Below are 13066 nucleotides of genomic sequence, written 5' to 3'. Positions count from 1 at the left end.
GTGTCTGTTAGTCTTTACTCTTACCTTCGGTTTGTTACTTCTTTGAAGAACATCCAGAAGCTGCCGGCGAAACCCCTCCAGCTGCGAGAGACCGATTCTGGGAAAGAGGAAGACGTGTTTACAACAGCTGGGCAGGGAACGGCCGGCGGGTGACAGGACGTAGAGACACAGAGCACAGAGGAACAAGAAACCACGCTACAAGAGATACTACAAGAATGCAACAATGCCATACTCCACATCGTTTCAGAGGTGGGTTGTGGCATCACCCAGGACCAGTAACCTGGGTTAAGAGGCCACAGGAAACCATCGTGACGATAAACAAGTATGAAACGGAACAGAATCAGAGCAGTGCACGCATACATGAGAGAGGTCAGTGAACCAATGAAACGGTCAGTGAAGGAGGGAGATGATGCAAACACAGAGACAGGTGAGCAAGAAACAAGTATGACACAGAGCAGATAAATTAGGAAGGTGGGCACGCAGCTGCATGACGCCACCGAGCGGACTGCAGGATGGACAACATTTTGTCACACAGGTTACCATTAAGGCACACTCGGTACCATTTAGTACTTGCCCCCCACTGAATTCTACGTGCCTTATATTGCACAGATAGAAACGTTACCGTTTATCTGAGGTCACGCAACAGGGCAGAAGCAAAAGGAAAACCCAGGTTGCCTGGCTCCTAGTCCAGTGCCCTGTTGAGCAGAACATGTCCCGGGAGAGGATGAGGTGAGAAATGCCAAGACACAAGAAATGAGGGAGCTGGTTCGGCGATGTGAGATGATATGGAATAGGAATTCAGGGGCAAACAGTACAAAATGAGATGACAGCACGTCTAGTTCAGGGCAGAGTGTAAAGAGGTCCGAGATAACCCAGGCAACCAGGAAGATAGCATCGACATGTCGGATACCACAACGAGGATAATTAGAGAGACAGGATAGTCACCCTTTTCTTTCATACAGGCAGCCGAGAGACAGGGAGGGATATGCCTGTAAAAAGGCGCGTGAAACACTAATATAGGCATCCAGATGAAAGGTGCAGCAATACAGGTGACTAGGAAGGCAAGTAAGAAGCATACAAGGACAGGTAAATGAGGAAACTGGAGACAGACATGATTTAGGTGTGTCTGATAGGAAACAGGTGACTTTGGTATAGAACAGCACATACTCATCAAGAAATTCAGACACTTCTCAACTTGCCTGGGCACTAGATCTTTGCCAAGCACGACAGCAGTCACAAACTCTTTTGAATACTCCATGGCATCCTCACTGGAAGAGAAACAGGACCAAGAAGCAGCAAACAGTGTTTAACTAGCAGAAAACTGCACTTCACTCCCAGTTTGCCACTGGTGTCAGAGACGTTACCAGTGTACCAGGGTCATAAAAACCACCACCCAAGCTACTCGAGGCTTTTGAGACTTGCACCCTGATAAAGAAAAGCCTGATATTCACACCGCACGCCCCAAGCACCATTACTCTGCATACCGCTCTGAATATACTTGGGAAAGGAAGCACTCTAACTCAATGCCTCATGGTCGCTTTCCAATAGCTTTGGAATGGCCAGGACAGCAGAAAGGAAGAAGATATTCTGTGCTCCTGAGACCACTTTACAAAGACACTGTAGAACTAAGATGGCCACTTTCTGCAGCAACCCGAGTACCAAGGTAAGAGGGAATTAAGGCTCCAACTCTATGAGCTGGTTCTTCAATCCACGACTTTCCTAAAGACCTTCTTCCACACCAGTTACCCCAGGCAGAGGCTGCATCATTGACCCAGAGATGATCTTGGGCATGACCCACAGTGCAACAAAAGCGTGGCCATCACAGGCACCTCCTTGAACTCTGAAACAGTTGAGCTAACACAGCACAGCTTGGCCTGAGCTATCAAGGGATCCCAGGAGTGGAAGCTCTGAGCAGAAAGCTATAAAACTCTCATGAAACATTCCACAGAGCAACTCCCCTAGAGCTGCAGAAGACCAGGGATTACTATCATAACAAGACATGCTGGTACCCAGATTCATTAGCAGGATGGTTTAAAACCCTCGGCTGCTCCTGGAGCATGATGCAGTAACTATCACAAGAAGCTTCTGATAATCCATAGCTGCTTTCAGGCGCCCCCATGACATCTGTCACAACTGGAAAGACCTTATCTCATGTCACAGCGATCGAGTAGGATGTTTCTGTTTGGCTGCCATGTAAATAACATGACCACCAGGTCTGTTCCAATTTACAGTGGGAAGAATTCATGGTACCTCTCTTCAAACATCTGAGGCAGCTACCCTAGATTCCCCCTATAGCCAAGGGAGAGAAACAGGCACCCAAGAAGCACAATCCCTCTGACCTATTTTAGGGACCCACTTTAGAATGACAGAAATCACACCCCAGAAGGGCCAATTTCTTTTCAGCTGCAAAAGGAGTCCAAACAACTAGATCAACTGATGCAGACATCCACATTCGGCCAAATACCTCCCTCACTGCACATCTATTCACAGCAGATGGGGAGACGACACGCTGGCACTGTGCAGAGAACAAGGAAACGGCACCCTGTCCACTCAGCTTGCCTTTTCCACTAGCCAAGGTGAAATCAGAGCTATAGCTACGGACAACTAAGCCATACACCAGGATATTTGGGAGAGTGGCCACCTGCCATCGCAACCTGAACTCCAAACTATAGCACAGAGCAAAGGCTGCCAACAACCCTCAGCTCCTATAGACTGCCTCTCCATTTTATTGCATGCTTCTCCGGGGCAGGGACTTGTCTTTCACTGCTCCTCAGAGCATCGCAAACAGGACCTGATCCAGCTACCAGACACCCTCCCTTCCTCTCACCAGTCCTCCTACCCCAACACCTACCTCAGCAGCCCACCTGGGGGAGAATAGGCAAAGCACTTCACTGATGGGTACTGCGGACGCAAGAGGAAGGACAGGATGGCAGCCGTGCCAGCCCCTAGGGAATGACCAACCACGATCAGGCCATAGTGTTTTGTTCCTCTCCCCTGCAAACAAAACAAAAAAATTCCAAAACAAAACAAGAAATTGAGGTCAGGCCGCAAGGTAAGTCCACAGCCCCCAGAATCTGTCTCATTCCACAGCTGTGAGTGCTTCCCACGCATGAGCACTCTGGACTCCAGTTAACCAGCTCCTTGAGCAATGGGAACTAGTGAGGGTATGTCAGACTTTGAAATGGAAGCAGAGCTCTGATTTACGCTGTTTAAGTCACAGTGGCAGACCCAGCACACTCCTGCCCTGCAATGCTGCTTGTTCTGAAGGGATGCTAGAATGCATTTCTCTTCTGGTATTCTCTCCTACGTCCCCAGTCAGTGTTTGACCTACTGGCTCTTCCCTAAAAGAAAAAAGGTAGGAAGGAAAAGGAAATGTGCACAAGCTGTTTGAGTTATTTCTGATTTGATATGAGCCTTTTGCTCCTCCTCAAATCTGACAGCCTTCTGATAATATCCGAGTCCAGGCTCACACATCTCAGGTCTCCTCAGTTCTGGAAATTACTTGCTTTCATTAATTTCACAATTGTGCAGGCTGAAAAACAGAGATCCTAACTAGCAGTTTGAATAGTAGTCTTCTGAGTCTAGGTCTTCTCCAAAGCTGGCGACTGCTCAAGTAATTCAGACAAAACTATTCTCTAACGAGACCAGGCCACAAGAATGAAAGATCTATGTTTGTGTCATTTTCCTTCTCAAGACCACCTCCAAGGCACCATTGTGCCTGCTACAGTCAGTGAGGTGGATGCGGGGGGAGATTTAAAACTTTATACACCTCACTTTTATACTTTTTCTCTGAATATCTGTTGCTGGCAACTGTCAGAAACAGTGTACTGGGCCTGCTGAACCTCTGGTAGGGCCTGGCGTGGCATTGATGTTCTGGCCATAGCGCTTCGTCAGATATTCTGCAGAGTTCAGTTTCAGAGAGTACTTAATTTTCTACACACAAGCTAGTTGCTCCACCTCAGATTAATCAAGCCCCTTGTGGGTCAGGTCCAGCTAATTACACTATTTTTCATCAATTAAGAAGTTGGACCCGCCATACAGAAAGCCAGCTTCAAACAGAACAGAATATGATACTTATTTTCACGCACAGGAGACAACCAAAGCATAGAGCTTCATACACCACTGTATCCCTACCAGTCAGGTAGCAATCGAGCTCTCTAGGACATCAGGAAAAGTTCCTCGTGAGTAACAGCTCACTTAACAAGGCCAATTTTCACATTCTGGGCAAAGAGGAATGAGGCACCATATAAAGAACAGGCTGCCCAGAGAGGTGGTGGAGTCGCCATCCCTGGGGGTATTTAAAAGACATGTAGACATGGCGCTTCAGGGCATGATTTTGGAGACATGGTAGTGCTGGGCTGGCAGCTGGGCTTGACGATCCTAGAGGTCTTTTCCAACCTTAATGATTCTATGAAGCACCGTATAAAGAAGTCAGATGCCTCTGTGTATCTCCCTACACCTACCAAGCATCACAAGGCAGACACTACAGTGTTGACTGGTACGTTGACTCAAGCTTCAGGGGATCATCGAGGCTTTTATCCCTCTTTTCTTTCTCCCTTGAGCTATTGCTAATTTCCCACGGGCACTGCTCAGGCCAAGGCACTCTTTAGGCATGAGAAAAGGACAGCTGTCTGACAGCAGGGAATCAGGCAGCTCAAAAGTTCCTTCCCCGGCGGGGACCTACTGTGCTATTACTGACATACAAACTAAGGTAAGCTGCTTGGTAACGTCTCTCTTGGGTTCTCTGATGGCTCTCTGTCACAAGAAATGTGCACACACAGGCCGTCAGCACAGCATCCCATCGCTGTCTCCAAAGCGAATCTCCGTCGAGATGGGATTTTAGTTCCTGTTGATTTGTTTTTAATGTTCTCTATCCTGCCTTGCCACCAAATGGGACTGGGGACTGCCTGCCTCAGCTTTGCCTGAGCAAATCAAGAGCTCTGCAGTATTGGTGGTTTCAAAATAAAAAAAAAAACTTGGGGGAGTGAGTAACTAGTTGCCTGTCTGGCAATCCAGAGGGGCAGGAATTGAAGGAAGAGTTGAAAAATTAGTACAACAGATTCAGGGACTTAGAGGTTTCCCTAAAACCAGTGTTTTGGGGAAATCTTGTCTTCTATATAGCCTGCAAGGGTAAAAGAAAACTAGTACTCACTAAGTCTCGTCCGAAAGCTTGAGAAAGCACCATTTCTTGCTCCAATTTCTTCTTGATGTACTCAGCAGACAGCACCATTCCCTGAGGGAAACACGAAGGCAGAACAGGACGTGAACGGTTGCGCATCAGCCCCGATCTAAACATCCAGCAGACACCATTCTGCCCCAAACGCTGGGTAAGCTCTAGAGGGCCACGCAGCGTGTGGCGGGCTTCAGGAAGAACAGTGACTCCCCATTTCGGAATAGGCTTCATTAGGCACACGACTTGGCTCTCGGATTACCAGGAGCCACAAACTGTTTAGAAGTAATGACAGTTCTGAAATTAAGATCATACTCAGAGGCCCTATTCCTGAGCTCACGGTGCAGAGTGTAGGGAAAAAAAACCCAGCCAACGCAAAACAATCCGCTTCTTAAACGCAAGGTTGTGTATCCGGTAGCTCAGCAGACACTGGGTCCTGCAGTCGAACGGAGAAAGAGACTTTGATTTTTCTGCACGTCACTGCCTTAACTGCAGCGCTGCGCTCTTCCGTTTAAATCTGTGAATAAAAGCATGAAACTGGCCTAACAAGTTCACAGGGAAAATAATACAAACGTCAAGACACCACTGGAGGGAAAAAGCGGCAGCGCTATCTGCGTAGGAAGACTTATTGACGACTAGAGAAGGCTGCAACTATTAAGGGGATTCAGCTGCCAAAGGACATTCATCACAAATTATTAAAGGTTTTTACGCACTAGAAGCTAAGAACTGCTGAAAGATGGGAAACAAGTCTGGTTCTAAACATTTATCCTCTCTGCTGATGGCTGCATCTGAAGAGGGTTTCTCCCTCTGTCTATTAATTACAAGTGCAGTTGATCCATTATAAACAAGCCGCTAGAATTTGGTCTGTCGCACAAATGCTTGGTTATGCCTTGACCACAGTTTAATTCAGCGATAAGCAAGCCTGAACTACAAAGGCTGACAGACAGTGCTGTAATCCAGAGTGAACGTGGGTAAACAGAAAGAAGCTACTTGTAATTTGGTGATTACAGACCTCAAATAATTCACACTGGCTGGGCTGGCCAAAAACCAGGGAAGATCATCATCTCTGCTATTTTCCATTACACCCCTGCCTGAAAACAGTTCAAGTACAAAGTGAACATTACTGAGCGCTGTTTAATCTCAGAGACGTGAAAGGATTCATGGCTTTCTCAAAAAAAAGCACAGAAATGCAGCATTTTCAAAGTCCCCAATATCAAACCCGCCATCGAAACCGATGTGAGCACTGAAGAGAGCGAGCAGAACACAGGTGATGCTGCTGAGCCGGTAAATGGGACATCTGTAATGCATCATTATCAAAAAGCAGATGCCATGATATTTCATGCCTGTCTTCAGATCTCGCAGCAGCTAGCCAGCTTCCGCTGCATCCAGCGGCATCTCCGCTCCCAGCTCTAATGAGAAGCGAACGGCAGACTACTTATATAAATTTCTAAGATGAATTTAGGATTCTCTTTTTGAAAAGCATGACCTAAATCCGCAGTGATAGTACTAATGGGCTGTTAGTCAGCCTTATAACTATATTTTTGATAATTACAGAATATTCTACTACAGACAGTGATTTTAATATTATGGAATGAGACTTTTATCACTGCAAAGACACATTTAGACTTTCCATTAAAGTGGACACTGTTTCCTAAGTTTCAAAGGAATAAAACTATCTGGGCTTAATTTTCAGATCTCCCATGTAAATAACCAAACAGGCTGGAGATGCGGGGAAGTGAAAGGGAAAGAGTCTGTATTGCTTTGCAGTTTGAAGGCACAAAACTGCCCTGTGATATCTGAGCCATGTGTGTGAAAACCCGCCACGGGGGTCTAGTTGGTAGAGGCAAGAGCTTGAAAGTCATTGCTGTTACTGACTGTCGTATCAGACTGGTGAGAGCTGTTAGCACGGCTGAGCTTTAGGGGCCTCCTTCCAGTGGCTACTCCTTGTCACCCCGGCTGGCTCAACACCGTGAAATGAAATAAGCCTCCAAAACCATCACCACGTTAGCAGTTCTGTTCTGCACAGGGTCAACAGAATTAGTATGGATTCATGCCCTTGATTTATGATTATTTTTAAATTACCTTTGTTATAAAATCAGTGGCTACTATTTCACAAATAGTGAAGCTAGATTTCTTCTTTGTGATTAATTTCCCCTCCGAATTGTGACGATCCCCCTTTTTTTCCCTCTCTTTGTGCATGCTAACCCCTAAACCTTAGCTACAGCTATGGTTCTTTGATGCAAAAATAGCTCAGAGACCTAATATATATTTTAACTGCAGCATTCGCAGCAACCCAAGCAATCAAACACTTTCAGCTGTGGTACCGGTGGAGTGATAAGAAGGCTCATGTAAACATCAAGAGTTTTAATTTGTAGGATGCCTGTTCGACACCGCGTGAAGCAGAGTGACAGGCGGGCTCCGCAGGTGGAGATAACGGGCCGTGCCAGCCTGCTGGGTGTGCGGGACAGACGCAGCAAGAGAAATAACAGAAATCAAACAACTTACAGGAAGCTCTCGAATGGCCAAGTACTTTTCTCCAAATTAAATGTAAGTGTTTAGCGAGGCACTGCATTTATTTTGGTGCTAAAGTTGACCTCTGGACATTAAAAATGCATTAAGACCAACATTTTAGAATTCTATTATCTCGATCAGTTTCCCTCAGGAATCAACAGTACGTTATTTTCTGAAGATTAATATTGATAATAATTTAAGATAAAGCTATATTTCTGTACTAGTAACAATCAAAAACGAAGTAACGCAAAGGCCAAATAAGAACTCAATAGAGAACAAAGGGAACGATCTGATAACGTTTCATACAAGTCACTAGCATATGAATATTTTCACATAAAGATCAAAAGAAAAAGCCAACTTCTGCAAGGATCTATTACGAGCTTTTCTGCACGGTAAAAGTAGAACAAATTCCCCTTGCTTTCCTTCAGTTTGCTTTTACCTTCCTTTGCGTGAGCCGTTGATCACCCTGATTGTGCAAAGTCATTCTGAGCTAAATGAATTAGTACAAAAGCAAGTGACATCATCACTGACAGCAGATGTAGTGCTTCAGAAGCGTTAAACAAACTGTAAAGATTCGCAGAGCCAAATATCACTTATGTGACAAAATACTGCCTCATTTATCTATGTTTCCATACCCATGTGTCCTGTGTAATTGCCAGGTTGATTCGTTTTCTCATTTTGGTGGAAAGAAAGGAAATACCCCTTAGCCAAATAGCAGGTACACAGCGTTGCTGTCAAAGAGACCCACCCTGGGACACCCGGCGACCAGAGCGTGTCCAAGCACCACTTTCTTAGGTAACCGCTTCTCTAACAGACCCACATCCAGCCGAGTATCTGAGTACGCATTTTCTATCAGCTACCAACACTCTGCTTCCTAAAGCAGGGCATCAAAGCACAGAGAAGAGGTTTGGCGCCCAGGCAGGACGTCACGAACGAAGCAGTAAGCTCCCACCTCGTGGCTCCCAAGGAGTTACGAGCATGATGTCCCGCCCTGAAGGGACCCTGTCCAGATGATCAGCAACATCTTGTCGCCCTGAGCAGCCCCACTTCCAGCAGCCGCTACGTTCCCTTCAACACGCACAACCTCCAGGTTGTATTTTTCTTTCCCAGCCTGGTGCCGCGTCTTGAGAGGCTGCCAAATTCCTGATAATCTTAAAACTCGGCATGTGTGTCATTACTTTGCTGGACTGGGGCAAAGGTCGGCACTATAGTAAATTGATTTAGTCAGGCCAGTCCTGATCACTGACACAGACACGCAGGATCAGCCTAATTACCGAGACGCGAGTCCTGCCAGTGTCCTTTTAGGAGGTTCAAGGCCTATCCCCGTCGCACCAGAATTTTAAACGTGTTCTCGGGGTTGGATAGCAAATTCTGAAAAGGTCAGTGGGAGAAAAAGTAATTTGAATGACTCCAAGCATTTTGCTCTAGGTCTCCGCAGATGTCTTTTACAGTTTGGTTCTTCCTAATTGTATGGGATTTTAATGAGAGACGTAGTCATTTCAACTGTTATAACTAAGGATTTTAACACCTCAAAGCCATTTCACTGCAATTACGTAACACCCTTCCTAAAAGCACCTCAAGCAATTCAGACCACTTGTTTTTTTGGCCTGTAATTAAAAAGTCAAAACATTAGAGAAACAAGTGGGGTTTTTGTTTCGCTTGGGTTTGTTCTCTTGTCTTTTACGCACCTTGTGTCCCAGCCACGTTCCGTGGTGACCCTCAACGGGAAGGCGCTCTGCATCCCCGGTTAGGTCAGTCAGGGCGTCCTGGAAGGAAAGCAGTCACCGTGCTTCAGGTTAAGTCAAACACCACGCGGCAACTCAGGAGGGTCTCAGACTCCCCTCAAAGCCTGCCAGGGTGGCCCTGGGTACGTGAGGCCACTGCAGGGTGCACTTACTTTTGGAGACAGAGTTCCTCGGATACTAATGACCACCTTCTTCTTATCGTGGTCCACGGCCACATAGAAAGGCGTTTCATAAACCTGGAAAAGACCCACTGCTGTATCAATCAGGTGAAACATTCCTGTTTATTCTCCTGCTCGGGGACAAGGAGCCAGAGCAGCCTGAGAGGTTACGCCTTATGGGTAAGCACTCCTCTGAATGATCTGATTTTTGGCAGTAGGAAATATTTCTGCCCAAGCGGCAGAATTTCTTGATGGAGAGATAGGACGGGAAGCTCTAGGGTCAGAAAAATGCTTAAGTTTCCCCCCTCTTTGTACCACGACACCTGGAAGCACGTAAATCCCATTAGGAAGGGCCTCAGCAGCAGGCCCCAAACAGGAAGGGGGTTGCAGATGCTCCTTACTGCATCGTGGCAAGATGTGTAAACAATGTCCACTGAGGTCATGTTCTCATCCAAGAAGTGGCGCCGGATGGCTATGGCATTGCAGCCGCAGCAATTATCCTCTTCAATGGTGACGCTGGGTGCGTAGCGGGGACGTGAGGGACAGAGACAGCAACATCTGCGGAAGGAAAGCACGGCTTTGAGGAAAAACGGAACGTGGAAGAGACTGGCTTTAGAGTAGAATGCCTAAGAGATAAGGGGAAGACAGACCCTGCACGCCACACCAGCCTCAACTCAACAGCAGCGATGCCCTTCACGGGTAGGAGCTCTTGCACAAAACAGCGCACAACTCCTGTTTCAGCGTCAAAAAGGGGCACTGGGATCAGATGTAGTTTTCCTTCTGAGCACCAGAGAGAGCTACAGTGCAACCAGTCCCCAAGGAATCAGTGCACGGCGGGGCTGGCACCTCTCCTCAAAAGGATACTATGCTTCAGAGCACAGTCCTACATTGCTTCAACACACAAAGCAGCTAGCATTTAAGGAGATCTAGATCTATTTATAACAAAAAAAAAAAAAAAGAAAACAGGTCTAGAGTCATTCCTGAACAAAAACAGAAGCACAGGGTTTTTTTTTTCCCTTTTCTTCCCGTTACGAGACACTTCACAAGGAAAAGTACTCAAAAGGAAGTATATTCCTCCTGACGAGTTCAGAAGTTGCCTGTGTAAGTGCAAAAAGCTCAACCCCAAAGAGAATCTGATGACAGCATTATAGCAGCTGAAAGCAGACATTTAAACCAATGCAATTCTGAACTGAACTACAGCCTCGCTACCATGAGGTGAGCGTTATACAGCATGGCAGAAAAACAATTAGTCAGAGAGAACACAGCACAAACTCTGGCCAAGTCTTGCCAATGCTTTAGTAAAGACCCAAATGCCAGCTCCCTGCGTATCTGGGCTTGCCGATAAATCTCATTTCTGAGCTCCACGACAGCTATTTTGACTCAGTGTGAAAGCGGTCTTGCGCCAGATGAGGTCGTTCTGCTGGCTGCTCGAACCGCACAGGACTGGCATGATCCTCAGTGCACCAGAGAGGACAGAGCATAGGACAGCCTGGTTTATTTAACAAGATAAGCATAAAAGCAACTGTAAGGAAAAGCCTGAGGAGAAAGGCATCGGAGTATGAAGGCAGAGTTACTGAGAAATGGAAAGAAAAAGCATGAGAAGGGAAAAGAGGAAAAAAAGCAGAAGAGAAAAGAAGGAAGAACAAAAAGAGGGGCGATGAAGAGAGCAAACAGATGAAGGAAAGGAGGATTCTAAATCTGGGAGAAACAGAAGGGAAAAGGGATGAAGAGAAGGCAGAGTGACAGGCAGGATGGCCACTCACGAGCAGGATCTGGCCAGGCGACAGAGTCCACATGTGGGCTTCCTCATCAGGTATATGGGCCAGCCATAGGCAGCCAGGGCAAACAGCATGTAGTAACACACCTCTTTGTACCGCTGCATCTCTTGCTGAAAGAGACAACAGACTCGCTAAAGGCCTTATTCTCTCTTAGACAGTGAGTTTTCCTAGCGTTTCCCTTTCCCCATCATAGTCAGACATGTGCACCCTTCTTTCTGAGCATCAGCCTTCTCTCTCAGCACCACCAGAACAGCACTGTCAGCATTTCCAGGTGACTGCAGGAGAGCAAGCTGGTTTTGCCAGGCAAGATCGTCCCGCTCCTGAGCACAGCTCAGTACAGCCATGCCTATTTTCCTGAGCGGAGGGGCCCCCTAGCTGTTTAACAAAATTAGAGGTTAGTTCTAGAGAAATTCTCCTCTGTGTATCCAACACCCTGCTGCAAAGGAAGGTCATCCCCTGTGGGTTTTGCCCACCCTACCCTAGCTGAGGAGATAAACTAGTTTAAGTCCCATGAAGATGAGCTCTCTAAATATGCTGCTTTCACGTAGTCACAGGCCATAAGGATGATGACCAGAGAGGACCATAAAGCCAGTCTGGGGCCACACACCTCAGTGCTGTCTTCTATAAGCTCTGCTGACATCTCTCCCCACACGCCTCTTCAGGAGGAGAGCCAGGCTGAACACGAGCAGGGCGTCAGCATGAAACACAATGCACTACAGCACAGCCGCAAGCAGGTTAATCACAGAATCACTTGATCAGAGATGCTGGGATTGGGTCAGTCTTGCCTCCCTTGCAGCAGTATCATCTAATCAAGGGGAGTGAATACGCTCTGCCCAACGAAGGGCTGCAATAGCAGCATGCCAGAAGAAAAGCCAAGCTTAATTCACACAGAACAGAACAGACTGCAGCCATTTCCATCCTGAGAACTGCTGACAATCAGCCCCAGGAAGGAAGGCTCCATCTCACTCCCAGCAGCTCCCTGCCCTTATCAAGACGGAGCCCTGCCCGCTGGGCTCCACGAGCTCTGCTGGTGGTACTTCCATACGGAGCTCGGCACGACACTCCTGGGTGCAGCGCTCAGCTCCCACCTCTGGCTTTGGAGAAAGCTCACGTTGCCTTCCCCCGTCTGAGTGGAAATAGGACCACTTCCCGCAGAGTGGAGGACAGAGACAGAGAGTGCTTTAAAAGTAACCTGAAGTCAAAAAGCCCCCGGAGAGCAAGTGGCGTTATTATACTCTGTTGTACTGATCTTTAATTTCTATGATTATTGCAGAGAGGGGCAGGAAGGAGTAAGAGAAGCCACTGAGAAAAAGAAAACAGGCTACATGGGGAAACATGGTGAGTTTGTAAGGCCAGGGTCCAGCGACTTACCGCATTCTTCAGATCCAGATACTTTGTGTTCCTGGTCACCGGCATCCCAGACAGAAAAGCTAAAATGTCATTGTTTGCCTGTAAGTCACAAACACACATAAAAATTCTTCTCTGTGACATCAAGACAAAATCTACGCCCGAGAAACAGAACGCGCAATGTAACCTGGGACAAGACACTTTCAACTATCCCAAGCAGTCTCTTCAACTGGTTCCAATTCTGCAGTTCTTATTTCTGCCTGATCTGAGCACTGCTGTCTGAACCCCACCTCTGCGGGGAAAAACCAAAACAAAACCATTTTCTACAGGGTTAACAATCAGCAAATCTCAGTGCCA

At 46.9% G+C, this 13066-nt stretch overlaps 1 protein-coding gene across 5 annotated transcripts in view; it reads right to left on the bottom strand.

The window, feature by feature from the left end:
• DAGLA (diacylglycerol lipase alpha) overlaps positions 1 to 13066 on the bottom strand; it is an 80089-nt gene that overhangs the window by 20599 nt on the left and 46424 nt on the right. For all 5 annotated transcript variants that reach the window (XM_075095075.1, XM_075095077.1, XM_075095074.1 and 2 more), the window contains 9 exons: positions 12734 to 12811; positions 11348 to 11472; positions 9986 to 10142; positions 9579 to 9662; positions 9370 to 9447; positions 5153 to 5233; positions 2852 to 2994; positions 1200 to 1268; positions 25 to 97 (listed from right to left, as the gene is read on the bottom strand). In XM_075095075.1, the coding sequence (XP_074951176.1) occupies positions 25 to 97; positions 1200 to 1268; positions 2852 to 2994; positions 5153 to 5233; positions 9370 to 9447; positions 9579 to 9662; positions 9986 to 10142; positions 11348 to 11472; positions 12734 to 12811 (888 nt within the window). The remainder of the gene's footprint in view (positions 1 to 24; positions 98 to 1199; positions 1269 to 2851; positions 2995 to 5152; positions 5234 to 9369; positions 9448 to 9578; positions 9663 to 9985; positions 10143 to 11347; positions 11473 to 12733; positions 12812 to 13066) is intronic.

Source organism: Phalacrocorax aristotelis, chromosome 5 (assembly GCF_949628215.1).
Source record: "Phalacrocorax aristotelis chromosome 5, bGulAri2.1, whole genome shotgun sequence".
Classification (NCBI taxonomy): Eukaryota; Metazoa; Chordata; class Aves; order Suliformes; family Phalacrocoracidae; genus Phalacrocorax; species Phalacrocorax aristotelis.
This window is presented reverse-complemented; position numbering and strand designations above follow the sequence as displayed.